The 23,352-nt window shown below is 54.4% G+C and overlaps 2 protein-coding genes across 4 annotated transcripts in view; one reads left to right on the top strand and one right to left on the bottom strand.

The window, feature by feature from the left end:
• The first annotated feature begins 74 nt into the window (after positions 1-74).
• HAPLN3 (hyaluronan and proteoglycan link protein 3) lies at positions 75-15,247 on the top strand. 3 transcript variants are annotated; one of them, XM_075006623.1, is made up of 5 exons: positions 75-216; positions 4,712-4,860; positions 8,167-8,535; positions 10,804-11,106; positions 11,899-15,247. In XM_075006623.1, exons 2-5 carry the CDS (start codon positions 4,737-4,739, stop codon positions 12,177-12,179), a joined length of 1,077 nt encoding a protein of 358 aa, XP_074862724.1. In that variant the 5' UTR covers positions 75-216; positions 4,712-4,736; the 3' UTR covers positions 12,180-15,247. The 3 variants fall into 3 exon arrangements, with proteins under 3 accessions (XP_074862724.1, XP_074862723.1, XP_074862725.1); XM_075006622.1 differs by having other exon boundaries at positions 4,732-4,860; XM_075006624.1 differs by having other exon boundaries at positions 4,732-4,854.
• Positions 15,248-16,832: 1,585 nt separating this feature from the next.
• ACAN (aggrecan) overlaps positions 16,833-23,352 on the bottom strand; it is an 83,917-nt gene continuing 77,397 nt past the window's right edge. Inside the window, exons 17-19 of the mRNA XM_075006585.1 lie at positions 22,980-23,124; positions 19,794-19,976; positions 16,833-17,114 (exon numbers count right to left, since the gene is read on the bottom strand). Of these exons, the coding sequence (XP_074862686.1) occupies positions 17,026-17,114; positions 19,794-19,976; positions 22,980-23,124 (417 nt within the window). The 3' untranslated portion in view covers positions 16,833-17,025. The remainder of the gene's footprint in view (positions 17,115-19,793; positions 19,977-22,979; positions 23,125-23,352) is intronic.

Raw genomic sequence — 23,352 nt, forward strand, 5'->3', positions numbered from 1 at the left:
TCCGTGCGCTCCGCGGCGGGGGCAGGAAACGGAGTGCGTTTCCCTTTAAGAGGCTGGCTCTGGAGCAGCGAGGATTGTCCTGCCGCTGTTTCCTTTCAGCCCATGCAAAATCTCTAAACACATTTCGCTCCAGCCCTCCGTCTAGAGTCACTGACTCCGCCGCGGGAACCCAGGCGCCTCCTCGACTCGCCTAGGGACACTGTCTGGCTCCCACGTGTAAGTAAGGGATGACCGCCCATCGCAGAGATTGCACCACAGGGGCTGGGGCGGGGGGGGGGGGGGGGAGCAGAAATCCTGCGTCCTGCGCCCTTTCCCAGTGGGGCTGGGAGCATCGGAGAAGGTCGAAGGCTGCCGAAGGATAGTTCGCTGGAAGTTGGGAGGGCTGCAGGGGCCCCTTTAAGTGCGTGGAATCCGCCTGCTAAGCAACCCCAGAGCGGGGAGACCCCTGGGGAATGAGGCTGGCGCTGGGGCAAGGCAAGTAGCACAGGCGTGATGGATCGGGGCTTAAAACCAAGGGCTGATCTGCCTCCGAGGGCAACTCTCAGGGCAAGGGGACTCCCTGGCTGCAGGGCACGGGGCTAGCAAATGCACAGCTGCCCCTGCCGCGCAGCTCTGCGCCCAGGGCAGTGCCACCCCGTGCGCTCCGAACAGCGTCCTTGGAGGCAGCGGGGTGCCAGGCAGGCACAGAGCAAAGGCGTGGGTCCCGCTGGGAAGAGAGGCAGCCGGGGGCGCGAGGAAGGCAGCGGCAGAGGCAGAAGCGGGGCGAGGGCCGAGATGAAACCCGGGAGTGAGATGAAGGGAGCCCAAGCACGCTGGGGGGCGCAGGTCGGCAGGTGGGCGCAGCTGAGCGCGCGGGGCTGCTGGGACGGTCCGGGAGGAGGCCCACGCTGCAAGCGTGGCCCGGGTGGGGTCTCCAGTTGACCTGGTTTGGGATGCGTGTAAAAGACAATAGGAGCTAGGGGGCGCTGGAGCAGCGGGGCTCTGCCTGATCCTGGCTCCATCCTTCGAGGCTCTCGGGCCAGGAGGGAAACTGAGGCAGGGGGCCGTGATCCCGGGGTCCTGTGTCAGAGGTGCAAACAGAACCCGGGGATCCTCACTCACGGTCCTGAGCTTTGGTCACAAGCCGCTTCGCTCCCGGCTGGGGGTGCGGCTCCTCCACTAGCCCTGGACACCCCCGGACCCCCGCAGGGAACACACTCTTGGCACCGGTTGAGGCCGGGGGGCACTGACTGTGTGGCTGCAGCACGCGCTCCTCCGCAGGGAAGGGGCCGCGTGCCTGCTGCCGGCTGACCCATCTCCGCGCGCCCCCTGCTCTCACACCCCCCGGACGGCGGGGGGCGATTTCGAAGGAGCCCGTAAGCCGGTCTAAACAGGGAGCACCCACGTCAAACTCCTTCCACCGCCCGGCTCCGGGGCAGACCCGAGAGAGGATGAGCCCAGGGCGCCCTCTGCAGGCTCTCAGGGAGCTTGCAGCCAGCCACCCATTTCTGAAAGACATGCTCCAGTTCAACCCAGGAATGATGAGGGGCAGTACCGTGGCCTGTGGTATGCGGGCAATCAGACTACGTGACTGCAGTGCTCCCTGCTGGCCCGAGGCTCTGTATACCTCTGGGGGCTGCACCTAGCCAGCCTTGAGCTCGCTTCAGTCGGTTTGGTTCTCTGTGGCCTGAGGAGCCCCAAGACTCGTCTGCCTCTAATGTGGGGAGGTCTTAAGTGATTTGCCTAAAGCAGTGTTTCCCAAACTAATTTGGCCAGGGAACACTTTTGGGCTTGGAATATATTGAAGGAACATATACATGCTGGTCTGGGGGCGGGGGAGGGGGTCCATGCCGAAAAAATTGCTGCACTTAATACTCATAAGCTGATTTACAAGAGTTAGGTTTTTAAGATGTCTTTCATTTTACAAAGAACAAAAAAATAACAAGAGAAAATCATCTGAATGAACAACTTACTTCCTCCTGATAGAACCATTAGGAAGCCTGTAGTTAAGTATAAAAATTAAAAGTTTCATAAGAACTAAAACATCAATAGAACAGCCGACAGACGGCTGGTTAGTGTTGTTCTTTTGTACAAAAATAGAAAGGACAATATTGTTCAAAAAAGGACTGTCCTTCCTTAAAGCTTAAAAACATTTTTATGCAAATGAAATGCTAAACCAATTAGGTATGCAAAAATATTTTTAAATTTTGTATTTTTTATAATTTGTTAATTTTGCAGAAAACTACCTGAAAATAAAAATAAGCAATATTTGACAGTTTTCTTAATGGGAAGAGTGTTTTTCCATCTGTTTCGGCACAAGTCACATAGTAATGGCTATACTATTATGAACGCATTATAAATATTAATATACTCACAATCTAAATACTATTCAAATACCTTAGTATTTTGATGCACACAATTTCTTATTTAATATTTTAGAAGAAAAAGTATTACTAGCACTGCACTGTTTGCACAGAACAGCTGTTCACATTGCACATAACACAGCTTGGAAAATACCAACCTGGGTAGATTTGGGATTTGCAAAACAATTATTCTCTTCTTTATAGACTGTGCTTTACTTCACCTCCGATGTCTCCCACTTGCTGTAGGTTAAAGCATCACCTGCAGAACATCACCCACTTCTTGTGCGGGTGGTAACATGGATGTGGGAGTGGGAGAATCCCCTGCTAAGTGCAGCCCTAGGGAAGGTTTGCTCCTGAGAAGGAGCTCTGCTGTGTCTTGTCTGGTGCAAGGCCAGAGAGAGGGACGGTTGCTCCCAGAAGAGCTGGGCAAGGAGCTGATTTGGGGGTGGGGCGGGGTAGGGATGGGGCTGATAATGAAAGTGAAAACACTGATTCTGGGTCAGCCAAACCAGGAGGTCCAGTTCTGACCACTTTAAAGGCTCTGGGACCGGTTTTAAATGACAAGGAGGAAAGTTTCAGAACAAAAAGTCATTTTGAGCTGGAAGATCCAATTTCAGCTTGTTCTGAACTGTGTATTTTTGGCACAAATGAGCACGCTGCAAATTTGCAGAACATTTCAGCAGCACTGCATTTGCTGTTTGCGATGGAAAATACTTTTGACTCCAAAGTTCTACCTAGTTCTAACTCCAGGTTCTTCTCTTGGATTTTCAGCTAGGAGGTCATGCACCAGGGTGTTTTCAATTCCTCCATTCCCTGCAAGTCCTCTGTGGGCCCACCTGCCTGCCTTCTATTTCAGGGACACCGTACAAACCTTCCTCCTCTACTCCCTCATGCCGGGAACTCAGTGGAGTGGTGACAAGGAAAATGTTCGCCATTCACCATACCACCACCTTCCATTCTCCCCACTACACCAGGGCTCTGTGTGCTCCCTCATTATTATTTTGTGTAGTACTATAGCACTGAGGATTCCCCATGCTGGGCCATTGTGCTGGGTACTGTACAAGCACAGAACAAGAAAAAGACAGCCCCTGACGCTTCCCTCTGTGTTTTATTCCTCCTACATCCCACGGATTCCAGATGGTCCCAATCCTCTCCTGCCTGGAGCCAGGGTTCTCCATTCCTCTCTCTACCCCCCACCCCCTGCTCATCATGAGCCTGGGTGTCCTCTCATGCAGGACAAGAAGCAATGGGCTTAAATTGCAGGAAGGGACGTTTAGGTTGGACATTAGGAAAAATTTCCTGCCTGGCAGGGTGGTTAAGCACTGGAATAAATTGCTTTGGGAGATTGTGAATCTCCTTCACTGGCGATGTTTAAGAACAGGTTGGATAAATAGTTAACAGGATGAAGGAGAAGGTGGTTGGTCCTGCCAAGAGGGCAGGGGATTGGACTCGATGACCTCTCACAGTCCCTTACAATTCTAGTATTCTATGATTCCTCTGCCTACCCCCGAGGCCTCCTGTTCCTCATTTCCCCTCCTGTGTGCCCCCCATCCCCACTTTGCCCCATGCCATGGACTCTGCGAGTTCCCCGTACTAGGGTTCCCCATTCTCTCACAAGTCCTGGCTCAGTGTGCAGCACGCAGAAGTTCTCAACTTAGTCTCAAACAGGGAAATGCAAACTCGGTCACTAATAAGAGAGGCTGCCCAGTGGGTGAGACTGTCCTTGGACTCCCTGGAACCTGGCTGTCTCATCCTGCCAGCCCCTGCGTTACAGCTAATGGCGTTCAGACAGGAGAGGAAGCATGGGCTTGCAATGCTGCTTCCGTAGCTCTTCTCCAGACAGGCAATAGACTGCTTGGAAGGGCTCAGGCTGGTGCAGAGATGTAGCTGGATTCTGATTGCAGTGTCAGAACAGTTAAAGCTCATATTGCCATTTAGCAAACTAGCTGTGTTTTGCTGCAAGTGTGTGGGTGAGGAGCGGGGTGGGAGGGCTGGCTGTGGGGAACCCCTGCAGCAGGCACGGTGGGGGGCGGCAGTCGGAGCTTTGGCTGTGACTAGCTCCCTGATGTACTAGGCCTCGCCTCTCCCGGAGGGATTTACTTTAAAGGGGAGAGGAGTATTTTCAAGCGGTGCGCATGCGGTGTCTCAGAGCTTGCAAATGACAAGCCAGGCGCGGCCCATGCCCAGCGGGGAGTGCGGAGGACTTTTGCCCAGGTAAATTCTACCATCTGTGCGTGCACGGGAGAGCATGCGAGAACGGCGTGCAAATCGGCTTGCTTGTGCAACAAGCCACGTGGGCTAGCGGCCCTGGGCTGAGGGCAGACGCGCCCGGCCATTGGCAGAGCCTACTCCTTCTCTTGGACAAGCAGGTGTTCCTTCGCCCCCCCAGGAGCAATGCTGCTGCTATCCCTGCTTGTGATGCTGCTGCAGCTGGGCAGAGGCTGCTGTGGACTCCCCTTCTACAACGGCTTCTACTACGACCACGTGATGAACGACAAGGGCAACGGCAACGGTGAAGGTGCATGTGGTGGGGAGGGCAGGGCCAAGCTGGGGCGGGGCTGACCCTTAGTACTCACTGCTAGAAGTGCATGGTCCAGGGAGCAGGCTGCTCACACTTAAGGGAAGGGAATCCTGGTGCAGGCCAGGCAGGCACTGCTCACCCACTGCCTGAAGAAGCAGGAAAGTGGGTTGGTGCAGGCTGGGGTGGTGCTCCTGTAAGAATCGCCCCCTGGCCCAGCTCACCCACATTTTGCTTTCCCTGGTTGATGACCATTCCAGTAGGGCCCAGCAATGCCGCTGATGAGGGGGGAACAAAAGGGGCAGCTGCCCCGGGGCCGAGAGATATAAAAGGTCCAGGTCTCCTGCAGCCAGGAGCCTGGGTCCTTCAAATTGCCGCCTGAGCCGTGGGGCTCCCAGCTTCCACTGCTGTAGCCCTGGGGCACCCAGCCCCTGGCCATAAAGACTGGCTGGGGAAAAGGGGATCTGCTTCCAGCCCTGCCCCTTATGTTCGAGGCCTTGCCCATTCAGGGGCCCAGAGCCAACCCCCCACTTGCAGAAAGTGCCAGGTACAGTGCAGGGAACACCAGTAAGTCCCAGCTTCTATGTGCACCCCTAGGCTGCGTCTACACGTGCACGCTACTTCGAAGTAGCGGCAGTAACTTCGAAATAGCGCCCGTCACGTCTACACGTGTTGGGCGCTATTTCGAAGTTGAAATCGACGTTAGGCGGCGAGACGTCGAAGTCGCTAACCCCATGAGGGGATGGGAATAGCGCCCTACTTCGACGTTCAACATCGAAGTAGGGACGTGTAGACGATCCGCGTCCCGCAACATCGAAATAGCGGGGTCCTCCATGGCGGCCATCAGCTGGGGGGTTGAGAGATACTCTCTCTCCAGCCCTTGCGGGGCTCTGTGGTCACCGTGGGCAGCAGCCCTTAGCCCAGGGCTTCTGGCTGCTGCTGCTGCAGCTGGGGGTCCGTGCTGCATATACAGGGTCTGCAACTAGTTGTTGGCTCTGTGTATCTTGCACTGTTTAATGAAAGTGTGTCTGGGAGGGGCCCTTTAAGGGAGCGACTTGCTGTTGAGTCCGCCCCGTGACCCTGTCTGCAGCTGTGCCTGGCTCCCTTATTTCGATGTGTGCTACTTTGCCGTGTAGATGTTCCCTCGCTGTGCCTATTTCGATGTTGGGCTGAGCAACGTCGAAGTTGAACATCGACGTTGCCAGCCCTGGAGGACGTGTAGACGTTATACATCGAAATAAGCTATTTCGAAGTTGGGTGCACGTGTAGACGTAGCCCTAGAGTGAAAGAGCAGAAAGATGCCAGTAAGCACAGACTGGGTGTGTGTGTGGGGGAGGGGGGGAAGGGGCTCCTGAGGAGGAGGCTGGGGCAGTTGGAAGGTGTGGTTGTGGGTGTGAGTTGGTGTGTCTTTGCCTCCTAACTTGGGAGGGTCATTCAGAGGGATAGGCTGACCCTTGCCAGACTCACACCAAGGTGGGCACAACCAGCTGGTATCATCCTCTTCCTGCAGAGCTCCCTTCCTCTGCCTAGGACATAAAGGAGTTCCCCCCCTCCCAGTCCTTACCTGGGCATTCCCTTTTGCCCTCCTCTGCCCTGGGCCCTGTTGGCTCTCACTCCAGGTGGAAGGTTCCTGGGAGAGCAGAAGAGAATTGACTGGACCCTGGGCTGACGGGATCCTGTACCCCATCCCCCTTTCACTGCCCCGGGCCCCTCCCCTTGTGCAATCACAGCACTGGGCATAGTAGAGGTGGAACAGCTACGAAGCTCCCACCCAGTCCACCCTCTTGCCCAGAGGGGTGAGCCAGATTGCGCCTTGCAACCTATTCCCTTGAGATTCGTCTCTTCCATTTGCAAGCATCCCCAGCATTGTGGGTTGCCAGGCATCACGACCATCTGGTCATAAAGGGATCCTGGTGGCTTCAGTCAGCCCTGCTCCCTGCGCCACTAACAGTCTGGTCTTTGGCCAAGTGGGACTGAGGCAGGCTCCCTGCTTCCATGCAGCTTCTGGAAGGTGGCTAGCATGTCTTTGAGGCACCTAAGTGCAGGAGTGGTTGGGGCTTTGTGCGCTGCCTGTGCCCCGAGCACTAGTTCCACAGCTCTCATTGGCCAGGAACCCCAGCCAATGGGATCTGCAGGGGTGGTGCCTGTGGACATGGGTAGTGCACAGAGCCCCCTGGCCCTCACTGAACCTAGGAGCTGGAGGGACCTGCTGGCTTGTTCTCCAGAGCCACCTGAGGTAAACACCTCCTGGAGCCCAACTCCCCCTTTTCTTCCAGCCCCACCCTAGCACAACCCCCCATCCCAGAGCCCTGGCCACACCCCAACCTCCAGACCTAGCTCAGAGACCCCTCCCACACTGAACTCTTCAGACCCCCTCCTGTACCCCAAACTCTTTGTTGCTGGCCTACCCCAGAGCCTGCAACCCCTGGCATCCCCGTCCCTGCTCCAGCCCAGTGAAAATGAGTGCGAGAGAGGTGGGGGAGAGTGAGTGACAGAGGCGGGATGTAACGAGGGAGGCAGGGGAGGCCAAGGGTATTCAGTTCAAGCAATCAGGAAGGTGGCAGTGCTAGCGGTGATGTGCAGCCTTATGAGATGACTGCTCAGCCTAAGGAGTTAGTTGTCGGAAAGGGCTTCCTGGGATGCAGGAATATCCCATCCCAAGGGGGGCCCTGTTCTGCTCCTTCTTCCATCCTGAGCAACTCCTCTTCCTCTGCCTTCCGAAGGAGCTGGTTGCCAGGTCTCAGGTTCACATGCTTGTTCAGCCATGTCCCCTGCTAGTGGGCATGGGCTCAGCTCAGCACTGCCCCCCAGGGAAACTGCCCTCTGCTGGGGTTCCCTCTAACCCCATAGCATCTGATATTGCCAGCCTCCCTTTCCCATCACCCCCTCCTACGCATGCAGGCGTGACAGGAGGGTGCAGGGGATGGCGAGGGAGGAAGGGGTAGGTTGTGAGAGGGAAGGGACAAGGGGGATGGGCACAAGAGGGGAGGCAGTGATGCTCCCAGGGCCCCACAGGTGTCAATCAATGTAGGGAGTGTCGCAGGAGTTACCACACTCAAAGCAGGGCAGATGGCACCCTCCCTGCTGCCCGGTCACAGAGCCTCCGCACACATGGTCTTCCCAAGTGCCCTGTGGCCGCTGCTTGGCTGCTCCGTTGGACAGTAACTCCCGTAGAACCCCTAATGGGGGCCTGTGTGGCAGGCTGCCCCCTTTGGCCACGTATGCAGGGAAGAGTCTGGAACTGGAGGGATGGGGTCCCTGGCTCCTGGCAGTGCTAACTCTCAGCGTGTCCCCTCTTGCCCTCAGTTCACTTCAATGGCGTGAAGCTGGTGGTGGAGACCCCAGAAGAGGCCATCTTCACCTACCGCGGTGCCAACATCACCCTGCCCTGCCGCTACCGCTACGAGCCCCGGCTGGAGACGCCCCGCAAGATCCGCATCAAGTGGTCCAAGCTGCGGGAGGACAACACGAAGGAGCGGGACGTGCTGGTGGCCATCGGGCTGAAGCACCGCAGCTTCGGGGAGTTCCGGGGCCGCGTGCACCTGCGCCAGCGGGACGAGCAGGAGGCCTCCCTGGTGATCAGCGACCTGCGCCTGCAGGACTACGGCAAGTACCGCTGCGAGGTGATTGATGGGCTAGAGGACGAGAGCGGCGTTGTGGATCTGGAGCTGCGAGGTGAGTGGGTTGCCTGGCAGGGTGGGGGAGAGAGGGCAGGAGAACTGGTGGGGCAGCTCCCCCGGACCTGGAGATTTCTCCGGCTTACAGCCAGTCAGAGGCACCCAAGAAGCTGTCCCTCTTGAGGCTCGTGTGTGGGATTGGGGCAAGTTGTGGGTCCTTTGCAGCTGCCCCTCGCTGGGGCACTCCCATGCCCAGCCAGCCCTGCGGCTGTGCGTGTGCCGCAGCACAGCAGCTCAGGAAGAAGCTCCCCCACGGAGGCTCTTCCACTTGGAGAGAGTGAAAGAAGGAGCCTCTTTCTCATAAAAATTGCCACTACATCCTATGGTCCTGGCCTGGCCCATCCATCTCTGCCACGTGCCATCGCCTTAACCAGATTAGATTCTCTGGAGCCGCAAGAAAGAACAGAGGTTTTCTTCCTCCTTGTTTGTACAGCACCTAGCACGCTGCATGTCCAGTCTTTGACTGGGGCCACTAGCTAGACTTCCGTGCCTCATCCTCCAGCCTGTGCAGCTGACGTGCTCTCCAGTGGTACCGTGTGCGGCACCAGTAACCCCCAGGCCTGCAGTGTGGCCCCCCCCGCAGTGGAGGTTGGGTGTTTGAGCTAGCAGACAAGCAGAAGAGGTAACTGTGCAAAGACCCAAAGACTCCTCAATCAAGCCCTGCTAACAGAGACCACCACCCCAGAAGCATGGCATGCCATCCATTGGTGTTGCTGCAGGATAGGGGCCTTGCCATATTGTAGTATATTTTTAAGATGGTAGCTCTGGCAGGTGGTAGAAAGTGGCCTTAGACCACGGAATATGTGTGTCTCTCTCCCCTGTTACCTACCCTAGTCTCTCACTGCTGAATCTGTGCAGCACATGGCCCAATGCACAGGGAGCTGGTGCTGGAGAAAGGGACTTAAAAAAAAAAACAAACAAACAAACAAACCAACCAACACCACAAAGGTGTGAAACATCCCACCTGTGGCTCTGGGATCCCAATGGAAAGTCACAGCCTGGGAAGTTCTCCTCCAGTTCTGCATTGTGCTCTCAGACTCCAGCCACAAAATGGTGAGAACAGCAACGAAGGGTCCTGTGGCACCTTACAGACTAACAGAAAAGTTTTGAGCATGAGCTCTCGTGAGCACAGACTCACTTCATCAGATGCTGGTCTTGGAAATCTGCAGGGCCAGGTATAAATAAGCCAGAGCAAGGGTGGGGATAACAAGGTGAGCTCAGTCAGCAAGGGTGAGGCTTACTACCAGCAGTTGATTTGGAGGTGTGAACACCAAGGGAGGGGAAGCTGCTTCTGTATTTAGCCAGCCATTTGCAGTACAAAAGCAGCTTCCCCTCCCTTGGTGTTCACACCTCCAGATCAACTGCTGGTAGTAAGCCTCACCCTTGCTGACTGAGCTCACCTTGTTATCCCCACCCTTGCTCTGGCTTATTTATACCTGGCCCTGCAGAGTTCCAAGACCAGCATCTGACGAAGTGAGTCTGTGCTCACGAAAGCTCATGCTCAAAACTTTTCTGTTAGTCTGTAAGGTGCCACAGGACCCTTCGTTGCTGTTACAGATCCAGACTAACACGGCTACCCCTCCAATACTTGAAACGGTGAGAAGTGTCTCATTTCTTGTCATGTCCCTGGCTCAGCGCCTTGTACCCACCCCTCTGCGGCAGACAGGAGTGTGCAGAGCCACCTTCCAGCCATTTGGAGGACGTAGGCTTTGAGCAGGGACAAGTTTGCTGGCCTCTCACACCAGTCTGCAAAACTCTTCCTATTAGCTCTGAGCACACAGTGATCATGCCTCACTTTGGCCACCGGGTGTCGCCATCGACACGTGTCATTGTCCCTGGTTGCAGGTTCCTTTGGTCTTTGGACTGGCCCTGTGATTGCAGTGAGACAGGGGCTGCCCTGCACTCAGATGGGATCCTGGGCTGGAAGTTTGAGATTCTCAGGGTCTCTTCTGTCCCTGGCAATCCTGTGAGTGAAACCCCAGGAGAGGAGCTGATCTCACAAGGGCTTAGGAGATGCTTCTGGGATGTCTCTGAACTCCGGTACCATCTGGGGTTCATGTGTGCCAGTGAGTCTGGCAGAATGAGCCCTGTGTGGGGACAGGGTGCTGCTATAACACCCCCGGCTTGCTGGGGTGTCCCACCCTGGGTCTGTCGGTGGGGATCTGTACCATCCACTCTCAGGGGTGTCAGGCTGTGCATGTAGCCAGGGCAGCTAACCTTCACAGCGGCCCTGGGACTTACCCGCTCCCTCTCTCTGTCCCTCCAGGGGTGGTTTTCCCATATCAGCCTTACCACGGCCGCTACCGCCTCAACTTCCACGAAGCCAAGAAAGCCTGCGAGGAGCAGGACGCTGTGATCGCCTCGTTCGAGCAGCTCTTCAAGGCCTGGGAGGAGGGACTGGACTGGTGCAATGCTGGCTGGCTGCTGGATGGAACGGTACAGTACCCCATTACCCTGCCCCGGGAACCATGTGGTGGCAAGAGTCTGGCCCCCGGCATTCGGAGCTACGGCGAGCGCCACAAGAACCTGCACTACTTTGACGTTTTCTGCTTCTCTTCGGCCCTGAAGGGTGAGTTGGCCAGCTGCAGGGCTCCCAGCGGGATTGGAGCCTGCCCGCTGCAGAGAAGGGGGCTGGCCAACAGGGGGCACTCTTTTCTCAGGGCCGGGTGTGGTGGAAGGGGTTCTGTCTGGTGGAAGGGACTGCCAAGACCTAGCAGAACTTCTCCAAGGATTAGGTTCTTTGACCAGCCAAAATTCTAACCCGGGTAATTCCATCCGCCTCCCTAAAGTCACAGAGCATCTCCAGTTAGGGGTGGGATTCCCCCCCGCACCCAGACTGAAATGGCAGGTAGCGAAGCTACGGGCTGTAAAACTGCATCCAGGCACACACGAGGTCAAGCGATGACTCCATTTAGGTTACAGTGTGTTTGGGATACAAGGCAAGACAGACCCGCAAAGTTGTCACTCAGCCGGATAACATAGCACCAGTATCAGGGAGCCACTGGTCTACAGTACACACCCTGGCAATTCCTTCTGCAAGCCCAGCGTGGCCACAAACTTGGGAGAACTGGCCCTGAGGGAATTTCCCAGGCTAGGGACATGCCTGGCAAAGCCAGTATGCCCATGTGGTGTTGTGCAATGAAGTGTTTAAGAGGTATAAAATCACTGGCATCCCTCCCGCAGTCTTATGGCAGGGTGTAAAGGGGAGCTGGGCCTCTCATTTCTAACTCTTAACCTGTGTTGACTCTAGGCTAAGATGAGGTAATTCCCCATTCCCAGCACCTTTTGTGGGTGAGGGGTTTTTATGCAGGGCCATCCTCTGCTTCCCAGTGACTCCTTACCCTTCTGCTTCTCCTCCCAGGGAAAGTTTACTACCTGGCTCACCCAGAGAAGCTGACTTTGGAAGCAGCCAAGCAGGCTTGCCAGGATGACGGGGCAGAAATTGCCAAGGTGGGGCAGCTCTATGCGGCTTGGAAGTTCTTCAGCTTGGATCGCTGTGATGCTGGCTGGCTGGCAGACGGCAGCCTCCGCTACCCCATTGCTTTCCCCCGGCCCAACTGCGGCCCACCTGAGCCAGGGGTCAGGAGTTTTGGCTTTCCCGACAAGGGCAAGTTTGGGGTTTATTGCTACAAGCTGAGCTAAGGAAGGGGGAAATCGGCTGCCTCTTTTCCAGTGGACATGTCCCTGCCTGGTGCTGCCTGGATTTCAAGGGCAGGTTTCCTGGGTGTTGGGGTTTTTGTATTACATTTTTTTTTTATTGTATGTTTTTTCACTAAACAGAAACTTCTGAGGGTTGGTGGACCCTCGCATCTCACTCATTAGCCCAGTGCCACCCCTGCATCTCTTTCCTGGCTGGGAATGGGGCACTTGGTCTCCTTCCACCAGACAGTGGAGAGAGACTGAGATGGCATTTTGGATGGGTGCTTGGTGTCTGGTGCCAGGTGGTGCCATCCCTTGGTCACAGGGCATTTAGACAAGAAGTGACACATTCACCTCTGGCCCATGGGCTAGACAGTCATTTCTGAGCAGTGATGCGTCCAGGCATTGGAGAAGCTCAGCGCTCATGACTGATGGCAAAGGTGGACATGCCCCATTTTCATGGGTACCAAAAGAGATCAGCTATCTCTGGCGCACAGATGACTTTGCTGTCCCCTCCCAGCCAGCGCAGAAGGCATCCAATCAGCTGTGAGCAGGAATGGAGAGGAAGGCAGGTCACTCTCCCCCAACGCCCACGTCAGTGTGAGCGAATGGTCAGCAACAGCCAGATCACCGAAGTCCTTCCCCTGCCCTCAGGGGCAGAGGCGCCTCCCAGTGAAGCTCAGATGAGGTCCCAGGTGTTAGCTTTGGGCCGCTATGCTTAGAATTCTGCCTAACACAACTCAGGCCTCACGTGTGCCTGGAGACTCCCTCTCTCCTTCTTCAACCCCTTCCTTCACTCCCTTCCCCTCCTCCTGGGCTCTGGCTGTGTTTTGACTCGCTGAGACCTCAACCTGAGGTTGGGTGGTGGAGGGTTCCCAGGGCACCAAAAGGTGCTCTGGGGTGCGTATTGGGTGGAAGTCTCTGGTTTGCAAACCTTCTTCTCCATCGGCCCATCTGCTGGGCACCACTTGAATCCCAGAGGGTCGTTCTTTGTGCATTTTGCTGTGAAAAGATGTTTTCTCCTGGACCTCTTCAAATAAAGCATTGGAGGAAGCCCTGGAGGTGTGCGACTGTGTCCTGGGTGGTAGGACAAAGTCTACTGTGTTCTGCCTGGCCAGCACCTGCAGGAGTGGGGGCTGCCGCTCTGCCAAGGCTTTCAGAAAGGGAATGCCCACAGGGAAGCAGGCTCAGAGTGGAGCAGCCAGGACTTGGGCAAGCAGGATTGTGCTGGAGATAAGTACCAAAAGGCCTCATCAGTGTGGCGCATGAGCAAAGCTGTGCGGCACAGCAGGCCTAGGCATAGGGTGGGCTAAGGGCAGAACTGAGGGGCCTCACTGGAGGGCAGGCGGCAGGCCTGGAACTAGGGGAAGGCAAAATTAAGGTACCTCAGCAGATTGTGGGGCAGGGAAGACAGGAGTGGAAGAAGGGGGTGGACAGCTGCAGGTCCGTGGACAGAAGCACCAGCTGCAGCTTTAGGGGGAGCACAGAGTGGAGTAGCTCTGAAGGCAGGACTGAGGAGGGTTCACAGTGCATGAAGCGCTAGGGGGAGCTGGAAGCCTGCTGAGCTCCTACCCGCACTGCCCACAGCCCCTCACTCGCCTCAGAGCAGATCAGTGTCCACCTTTCCCTGACTGGATTCTTTCAAGCAAGGAGATCTTCCAAACACATTACCCCATGCAGTGCTGGTGCCTCCCCATAGCAGTCAGTTAGGGCTTTCCCATGCCCTTTAAATACCATTTGTATTTTGAGCCACAGCTCCCTTGACTTACCCAAGCAACCCTCTGATTCGCCTCTGTCTCCTGTTGCAATGCAGTGGAGTTTATCTCAGCTGCAGGCTCCCAGAGCTCCTGGCACTCCGTATATAAGCTCAGCAGCCGCTGCCCAGGAACCTGGCTGCTCAGTATTTGCTGACTTATCAGCTGCTGCTCTAATTAGGGCTAATCAATTGCTGGCAGCCAACGCAGGCCAGGTAGGAAATGCTGAGTGTAGTGGCTTGAGCTTGACATGCTGCTGAATCTTTTTCAAGGGAACTTCTTAATGACAGGACAGCATTACGGCTGGCAAGGTCTCCGAGTCTGCCGTTGGAGGGGAGTGCAGCCAAACAATGGCCCACTGATGAGGTGCTGCTGCTTGGCAGAGAGCTGGTTGGGCATGTGCTTCTGCCTCGGTTTCTACTACTAAATTGTCGTGCAAGTGCATTGAATAAACAGCTGGTGTTAATTTTCTCTGGGCGCAGGGGCTGTGGCTGCCAGTGCGTGGTAGATACATAACCTTTGGGTCACCTAAAGGCGAGGGGGGCGGGCCCTGCAGGATCATGAACAGGAGGCAAAGGAAGGAGAAGAGGGGTCAAATGATGGAGAAGGGGCGTCTGCAATGTCACGGTGGGAGCGGGGTCCTCCAGAGAGCTGCTATGTCCTGCTGGGGAGAGGGAACCTGTAGCTGATTGGCTATTACCTGGTGCTGAGGCAGGGCCTCTTCAACTCATCTGTTGTGCCCTAAGGACCTTGGTCTTGCCCCCAGTGGTGAATCAGGAGGCTGCTCCCCACAGAGAGCAAGAGGAACTGGGGGCCCCCCAGGAGCTCCCCAGCTGCAGGGAGCAGTGTGTGGGGGAAGCGTGATTCACCACTGCTGGTAGTCTGGAGAACCAGAGCCTCACACGCCACTGAGCACCTTTCCCCAGCACCAACCCCTCTTTCCAAGCAAGACAACCCAGGCCTGTCTGAGAGCTATGGAGAAACACAGCAACGGATGTGGCTCCAGTGCTGGGCTGGGCCATTCAGGGGAGGGTGTCTGACCTGGACAGACTCTCTTTGGGTTGAGCTGTATCCTAGACTAGTGGTTCTCAAACTTTTTGCTAATGTGGATCCCATGTCGCTCCCCCCGCCCCATGCACACCATTCGCGGACCCCCATCAAAGCCGATTCTACCTGCTCCGGACACGTCATTAAGCGAAAAAGGAAACCACAGCATAGATTTTCGGACAGGAATCGATAACATTACTGGAAAATATTTAATTGCAAAATAGTAATTGATTGTAACTTTGCAATTGATTTAAATCTTATTTCCTATGATCATTTTTACTTATCTTTTGTTGTTATTGTGGTTGTTCATGGACACTCCCCCGCCCCCCGCAATGGGTCCATGGACTCCTGGTTCGGAACCACTGTCCTACCGGTGCTGCCCTGGGCTTTATAAAATCCGCCCCATGGGCTCCCAGAGACTTCCAGGGAGGTTTGGAGGAGCATCAGGAAACTACATCCCTGTCAGTTGAGGCTCAAAAGTTTATAGGAAACTCATTTGCATTCCCTCAACAAGCCCACATCCAGTCTGCGCTGGAAGGCACATTGCTCCGGTTTTTAAATCACACTTGTTGCTTCCGTTCATAAGCACGCTTACCTGGGGAAGGGACCCCCCCCCCCGAACCCCAGCTGCATGTGCGCGCACTGCGCCTCGTGGATGACACCCATCCACATGCACACAGAGCATTTCCACCCATCCAGTGCCCGTGTGAAGGATGCCCTCATGGCCAACAGCAGGGTATGGACTCTGGGAGCACCAGTCCCCTCAGCGTAAGCGAAAGAGCCAGGCTCTGAAGCTGGGGGCTGGATCTAATTGATGCCTGTCCTGGGTGGGGAGGACACTGAAGGGGGCTGCATGAGTCACACTGGTTGTTGGGGTTACCTGGCACACACACACCTGTTTGGCAGCACACGCACAAACAAGCAGCAACACGCAGCCGCCTGGCCACCTACACGCAATCCATCAAGTGACAGGAGGAAGAAAATACAACCGGTTTTATTGTCCAGGTTTCACAATAGCGCTGACAGCAGCAGGCACTGCCGTGTGTCAGGGTCTCATTTTAGGCACAAGACTTATAATAAAAAAAGGTTTTTGTTTTTTTTTTTTAGTTTTTTTTTGCTTTTTACAAGAAGAAAATCCCAAAGCTCCCCTGCCCCCTCCCAGACGGCGTCTCTCCACCCTTCGACACGAGTGAAAGCCCCATTCGGGCCATGCACACACAGGCTCCTACCAGCATCCTGGAGATTTCGGCTAAGCCATTAAATTACCCCACCCCCCCCGCCCCCAGAAAAGAACGAGTCTGATTTTTAGTCATTGTAATTTCACATCATTACTGTGGTTCAAAAATATAAATAGATGCAGGGACCCCGGTGCCCCGCACGGTCCCCCAGAAAGAGTGTGCCCTCGCAGGATGGGAGCTGCTTCAGCCTGGGGATGGGGAGACTCGGCATCTGGGAACCGGCAGCGGGAGAGAGGGGAGGGGCCAAAACCAAGAGGCATCTGGGCCCAGATTTGTAGCTTTCCTCCCCCCTCGTCCCTCCAGCTCATTTGCTCTCTTTCATTCCTCCCTTCCCCACTTTACTAGCCCCTCGCATACATTCAGTGACACGTCACGACCATTGGCTGCCTCCTGTACTGTACTGCATCAGGGAAGGATTTGTCCAAGTAAAACAAAGGTGGCATCCACCCCAGCGATTAAATAACAGAAATAATTACATTGTTCGTGGATAAACTCAGGAAAAAATAATCTTCTTTATTATTTAACTTAACCCCTGCCCCCACCCCCCACCCCCGGCCCGCTGCAACGCTCCCGCCTTTTCCCCCCAAGGCACAAAGGTATCTGGAACCGGACGCTTGGTTAAAAACCCTGGAATCTACTTCACTGTGCTTTGGTGTGCTGAGGTTGGTTTGTTTTTAGATATATACACAAAGGTGGGGTGTTTTCTTTACTATAGTTTTTTTTCCTTATAAGACAAAAAGCAACAACATCAAGAAGAAGAAGACATTGACTCTGCTACTATAATTTCAGTAAAATCTCTCACTTCCCTCTCTAATGGGCGGGCGTCTGTGCAGCTCTGGCATTGGTTCTTGACCGATTCCTTGGGCTCCTCTTGTGTAGTCTGCGTTTGTAGAGGGTGGCTGCGGGAGGGAGGAGAAGAAAAGGCACCTTGTTACCAGGAGAAAGTTACGGAGCCCCTGCTTGTCCTCTGCTGGCTCACCCCAGGCCTCGTGCTCCCTGGAAAAATACTGCTGGGACTGCTCTGCAAGCTCTGCCTCTGGCCATCTGGGCAGAGCAGGCCATGGCGCCAGCCTGCTCGTCACCGGACAATCAGGCCTTTACTCGTCTTTGGCACTGCAGGAGCCGACGACTCAGTGGGGCATTTTGCGATGGCCTCTGTCCCCCCACAAACACTGAATTTAAAGAGAGGCAGGTGCCTCCTGGGAGCCCGGTCAGAAGCATCTTGTTCAGAGACAACTCTGCTGCTGTTCACCCGATCCCCTCTCTGGATTGCTCCCCCCTCCCTTCTTCTGAGCAGCCAAGCTGAGAGGCAGCCAGCGCAGCTCAGCCCGATGGCCCAGCAAGGAAGGAGACGACCCTGCCCCAGCACCGAAACCCTTTGCTTGGGGAGGCAGGAGCTCTGGGGTTTGTCCACAGCTCTAGCACTGCTACATTGTGGATCCCTGGGCACATCCCTCAGCCGACGTGTGCCTCAGTCTTCCCTTCCGTAAAAGGAGGGTAATTCCAATTTATCCCAAGGGGTGGAGCAGGGGAGACTTAACTGATGTTTGTGAATTGCTTTGAGCTGTCCCGATGGAAGGGGCTAGAGGAGGGAAATGAATTAGAATCACATGTGGGGGAATTTCTTCCTGCCCTGCTGCAGTGATCTCCTGGCATTATTGATCACAGGGGCAGGTGGCTGCAAACCCAATTCACAGACCGGTGTCTCCCCACCTCAATGTGGAGCCCTTCACTTGTGCCATCTCAGCAGGCTGCGTCGGGGGTGTGTGTGCAAATGTGGACCTGACATGAGGTGGGTGATGAGCAATGAGGCTAGTTAGACCCAAAGGCCTTCCTTCCACACCACTGTTCCTAAGTGCAGAGCCTTCCTCTTGGTTTGATCAGACCACACAGTGGATAAGTTCCTATAGGCCTCGGGGCTGGCGGAGCTTGCACAGTGAAGGACAGAGTCCAGGGAGACGTTAAGGCTGGATAATGCAGTGTTACCCTTCAGCTGCATTTCACTGGTTCCCAGTCCCACCAGCCCTCAATCCCCACTTGGGTTGTTTCTTTGCCCCTTGTTCAGAATTTTGCCCCCTTGCTTCTGCGTTCAGTGGAAACTTACATAAGCCATGAATTGGTTTACCCTGGAGTGACCCGACTGGATGACAACGGAAGGAGGCAGATGAGTTTTGATTAAAGTTTTGAGGAAAGTGATCTGGCTTTAGGTAAAGTGAGCCTCAGGTTAGCTGGTGAGCGAGGGGGCCGTCAGCACCTGACAACAGCTTGGGCATCTTCCTTGCATCTATCGGCTGCTGTTCTTTAGATGCATGGTAGGGGACAAGACTCCAGACTGCCTGGCTCGCAAGCTGACACTTTCTTGCCATTTTAAGTTTCCTGCTTCAGTCCAGGGCCTCAGTGCGGGGAGTGGTGAACCAGGACAGGGCTGGGTAGACAGGCCTTTTAAACTGAGGCTCAGTGGCCTCTCAGGGTGTCCTTTAAGGGCAACGCCCCTGCCATGCACACATGCCCTGTTCCCTTCTCTCAGTGCCTCTGGCTCAGCTGTGAATATTGCCAAAATAACCCATTTAAGCATCTTCCTACCTTCTTCTCTCAAGCAAATTTCTCCCTCCCTGGGAGCCCCAGTAGATCCCTTTTAACTGCTTTGCCTCCCCTCTCTGTGAGCCATACCCCACTTTCCTCAACAGCTGTGGGGAGCCCCAGGGTCTGAGAAGCCAGCACAGCAGGGAGCGTGGCGTTTTAACTAGGCGGAAGCTTGCAGGCTATTCACAGCTGCACTGACTCAGAAGAGTCAAGGCTGTGTCTCCAGCTGGTCCCCGCAGTCCAGACCCACCCAGGAGATGTCAGCTCCAGGAATCCTGATAACACAGGAGCTTTAACTGACACAAAGAACAGCCTTGACTCTGGCACAGGGAAAGCAGGCCTCGATGGCAGCAAGCCTCTGTCTGCTGTGGGTGAGATGGCGGATGGCGTGCTTTCCTGTCCTGGAGCCATAAAGATCTCCCTTCCTCCTGCCCTTTGGTACTCCACCATGCCACCTCCTTGAGCAATGTCCTTCAAGTCCCTCCAGCCGAAAAAGAAAGCATCACTGCTATGTATGGAACAGCTGGGGAGGCTGGGGTGTAAGCCAGGGTGTATGTTGCCCTCTCCCTGTTTGGGTTGCCTTTATAGCTCTCTCTTGTCCTCTCTGGGGGCTGAACTCATTTCAGCTCTGGTCCTCCCCCTGCACAAACCCCACTGACAGACGTGGGGCAAAGAGGGCAGCTGCCCAGGTCCCAGTCACTTGAAAAGGCTCCGCGCTCCCAGACGTCCCCGCCTCATAGCAGCTAGGGGAATGCCTGAAGCCCCAGGCCCTTTAAATTACCCCTGGAGCTCTGCTGGGGGCCCACAACCAGTCCCTCCACCTTACTCAGGGCAAAATCTGTCAGCTGCCCTGCCTCACTCTGTGTAGCATAGATTGTTTCCAGAAATCCACCCATGGACTCCGAGAGCTTGGCCCTGGCCAGAGTCTCACTCTGGAGTCTCAGAGGCCGGCAGGGGCCATGGGGCAAAGCGTAGGAATGAAGAACAATACGTACGATCTATGCAGGCTATCCGCGGTTCCTCCCAGTGGCCGTTGGGCTGGCACCGAATTGTGGGCACATGGCGCTGTATGTAGCCCTGGTTACACTGGTACCGTACCATGGAGTTTATTTCATATCGGTCCTTCTTCCTTCCGAAGGTCCTGGCATTCTCTACCACAGGAGGGTCCCCACAGGCCACTGACACAGACAAACAAGATGATGAGAAACTGGCCGCTCCAACCTCAATGTGCACCTACTAACGGGCCAACGTGAGCTGCACACCAAGCAGCTTGAGTCTAATGGTGCTGCCCAAGGGGTGCCAGCCCCAGTCACATAAACTCCCTAGAATAATAACCTTTAAACAATGACTCTTTTGTGCAGTTGGTCCCAAAGTACCGTACAGACTGTGCATAGAAGGACGGCTTCACCTACTACAGAAATGTAGCCACCTCTGGGGTGGAAAGGGGCAGCTGCATATACAGAACTCTTTTCCTACTCCACCAGCAATAGGCTGAATGGCTAGTACAGGAGTGCACACAGTGTGTGCCTGGGGGCCCCTCGCAGAGGTAGGTGAAATTTTGTAAGGGGGTGGGATGCACCACCATCAGCTGCTGGGTCTCAGGCTCAGCCAGCTCATTTAAAATGTTGAACTACGTTACTGGTTTTATGTAGGTGTATTCACATTCATATACAGGTTGAACTGCTCTCATCTGGCACCCTCGGGACCTGACTAGTGCCGGACAATGGGAAGTTGATTTTGTCTAGCACATGACCAACTCTTCCACTGCTGACTGGGCTCTGAGAAGATGTTTGGGGTACATCACAGCGAAGGGACAGCACAGACCACCGAGAGCCAGGCCTGGTGGCTGGAAACAAACTTGATGGGGGCCGCAAGAAACTTGGCCACACCCATGATAAATGGTCGTCCAGCTAACTAAAATCATGCCGGGTTATGGAGTTTGCTGGATGAGAGACTTCTGGAGTAAAGAGGGCCAATCTGCACAGATTAATAAAGTTTTGCCATTCTACAGCCTTATTTTCTCATGTGTGCCAAAAGGGTTTTGTTTTGTTTTTTGTTTTCATATGAACATAACCAAAATTCCCTTCGGTTTGGATTACATTAGGTTGTGGGGGAGTGGGGGGCCTGCTAACTGCAGGGACAAAAGTGGGGGCCAATTTAAAAAGTTTGCTCAGCCCTGAGCTAGCATGCTGTTCACTGTTCCTGCGCTGCATGGGGAGAAGCTGCTCTGTGCTGAGCCTGTGTGGTTGGGACCAATGTTCCCTCTGATGGGTTCCACCCATGTACGGATTTTTTCCATTCATGTGTGGAATAAGTTTTTTAATGTGCACCAAGGCATGCACGAAGGTGCACCATCAGTAGAAACAAAAAACCCAGCAGGCAGTGCTTTGCTAATCAGCTGGGTGGCATTTGAATGTCTCCTCAGTAGCCACACGGGCACACCACTTACAGGGAATGCTGGCTGGGCCCCTGGGCATCCATTTCTTCTGGAACACAGCTAAAACCTCAGCCTGTCTGAGTCACCGCAGTGACAGTAGAGGTTGCTGCACTGCCAGGCCCGATAAGCATACCCGGCTGCAGTACAAGCAGCATGGCCATCTCCCCGCAGCTGCCTGGGATCCAGGCAAGGGAAGGGAATTCTGTACTGGAGCTCTGTTTGGCATCTACTACCTGCCAGCACTTGATGCCAGCGTTGCTAAGTGCCTACCCTCACCGAGGCCTGACGTGCTGTATTGCCACATCTGTCAGTCAGACTTGGGAGCCACAGAAGCCTCTAACAAAGGGAAGGGAATCATTTCCTTTCTTTTGGGGCCTATAGATGGAGGCAGTAAATAAAAGGCAGTCAATTACAAACCAAACTCCTTTTCAGACTCTGCTGCAGTTGCCAGTGTCTTAGAAATTTAGTCACGGGGTTATTGAAATTCTGCGGCAGGCTGGGAAACTTAGCAACAATGTTCCTGCCTGCAAAGTCAGGACCACAATGAGTGTCAGGCACAAGAAAGCTGCTGACCGGAAGGCTTTTGTTATTGCTGTGCCATGGAGGGTCTTGGGGGAATGAGGCAGGTGGCTTAGGAAAGCGAGACTTTACTGGGGGCTCCGAAGTGCGGCAAAAACAGGCTCCAAAGGGGAGGTGGGGTAGGTGACGGTGGGGGAAATGGAAGTGTTAAGTTCTCCAAAGGCCTTGTAGTGGGAAGATTTGGGGGTTATTTCACAGGAAGAAAGAGAATTATGGAAGGGCACTTCCCACCCCTCACAATCTTCTTGTTCTTCCAGTCCTTTGGCAGTCAACACACCTCGTCAGCTTGATCTAGGATGGGTGTGCTCAGTGCTTAGATAGCCCTCCAAGGAGAACCCAGGTATAGCCAAAGGCAGTGAGAGTGACCCAATGGTGGGTGCTCTGTGTAAGCACTGACTCAAACACTCCAATGCAGGGCTGGGGAGTACGACGACACAGGAATTTAGTTCAAGGCAGCATTGGGCTGAAGAGCTGGGTGGGTGTCTCAGTAGAGGGTGCTCGTTGTCCTCAAACAGTCCAGACTCTGGTGAGCCACCACAATGCAAGGAGATGTGGTGCCAAGGTTCTGACCAGGAGCGTTCATTAAAATACTGGCACTTTTCCCCAAGACTTGTGGTGTATTAGTACTGTGGGTCCTGATCAAATTCTAATTCTGCCTCCACAAATCCCTTTTGCTGTTTCAAATCCACATAGGATTTGTCTCCTTTTCCTGGACTAATTTCTTACACAGAGCCACTTGCAAAAGTTAAGGTTCTACTGGGATCCACCCAAGGAATGAATGCAGTGTCCTGGGTCCAGAACCAGTGTTTATTCCTTTTAGAGCCAAAGAATAATGAAAATATTGGCCAGCAAGTCCTGCAGCGCCTCTGTGAACTCTGTGGAGGGTACATATCCCAAGCTACACCCTTCCATCTTTAGTGAAGCAGAAGTCACTTTGTTTTCTGGGGCTAGCCATCTCCTAGGGTGGTCCTACATGTTAAAGAGGAAGGGCTCTGCTAACCACTGTATTAGATCCACATTACATACAATCCTTAGCACCCTAGGAAGCAGTCATTGAGACCCTTGATAGGGTAAAGTTTGCTTGCTCTTGTGCTACAGGTGTAAGAGCTAAGGCCTAAGTCTGGACATGCACCCCAACCCAGAACTGAGTTGTGCCACATCTCACCTGTTCCTTTCTTGCATGTGAAAGGGAGGTGATAGTTGCATGGGACATCATTCCACTCGCCTTGCTCATGCCAGATCATCACCACGCAGTCCTCTTCTCTGGCAAAGAAGTTGTCAGGCTGGTTGGGCCGCCAGTTCTCATATTGCTGTGAAGAGATAAGAAGCCCTTCCTCTAAGTTGTGGAGATGGTCTCCATATTCTCTTCAGCTCTCCCTTGTGGCTCTTTTCCATTCGCTTTTGTACATTCACTCTTCCCTGTTTCCATTTGCCTGATTATTCTTTCTCTTGCTCCTGTATCTATCCCTCTCCCCTATGGAAATGGTGCCATTTTATCATTTGTACGGTTGTAGCGTCAAGGCCCTCCTGTGACTGGC

Source organism: Carettochelys insculpta, chromosome 12, assembly GCF_033958435.1.
Source record: "Carettochelys insculpta isolate YL-2023 chromosome 12, ASM3395843v1, whole genome shotgun sequence".
In the NCBI taxonomy this organism is placed as follows: Eukaryota; Metazoa; Chordata; order Testudines; family Carettochelyidae; genus Carettochelys; species Carettochelys insculpta.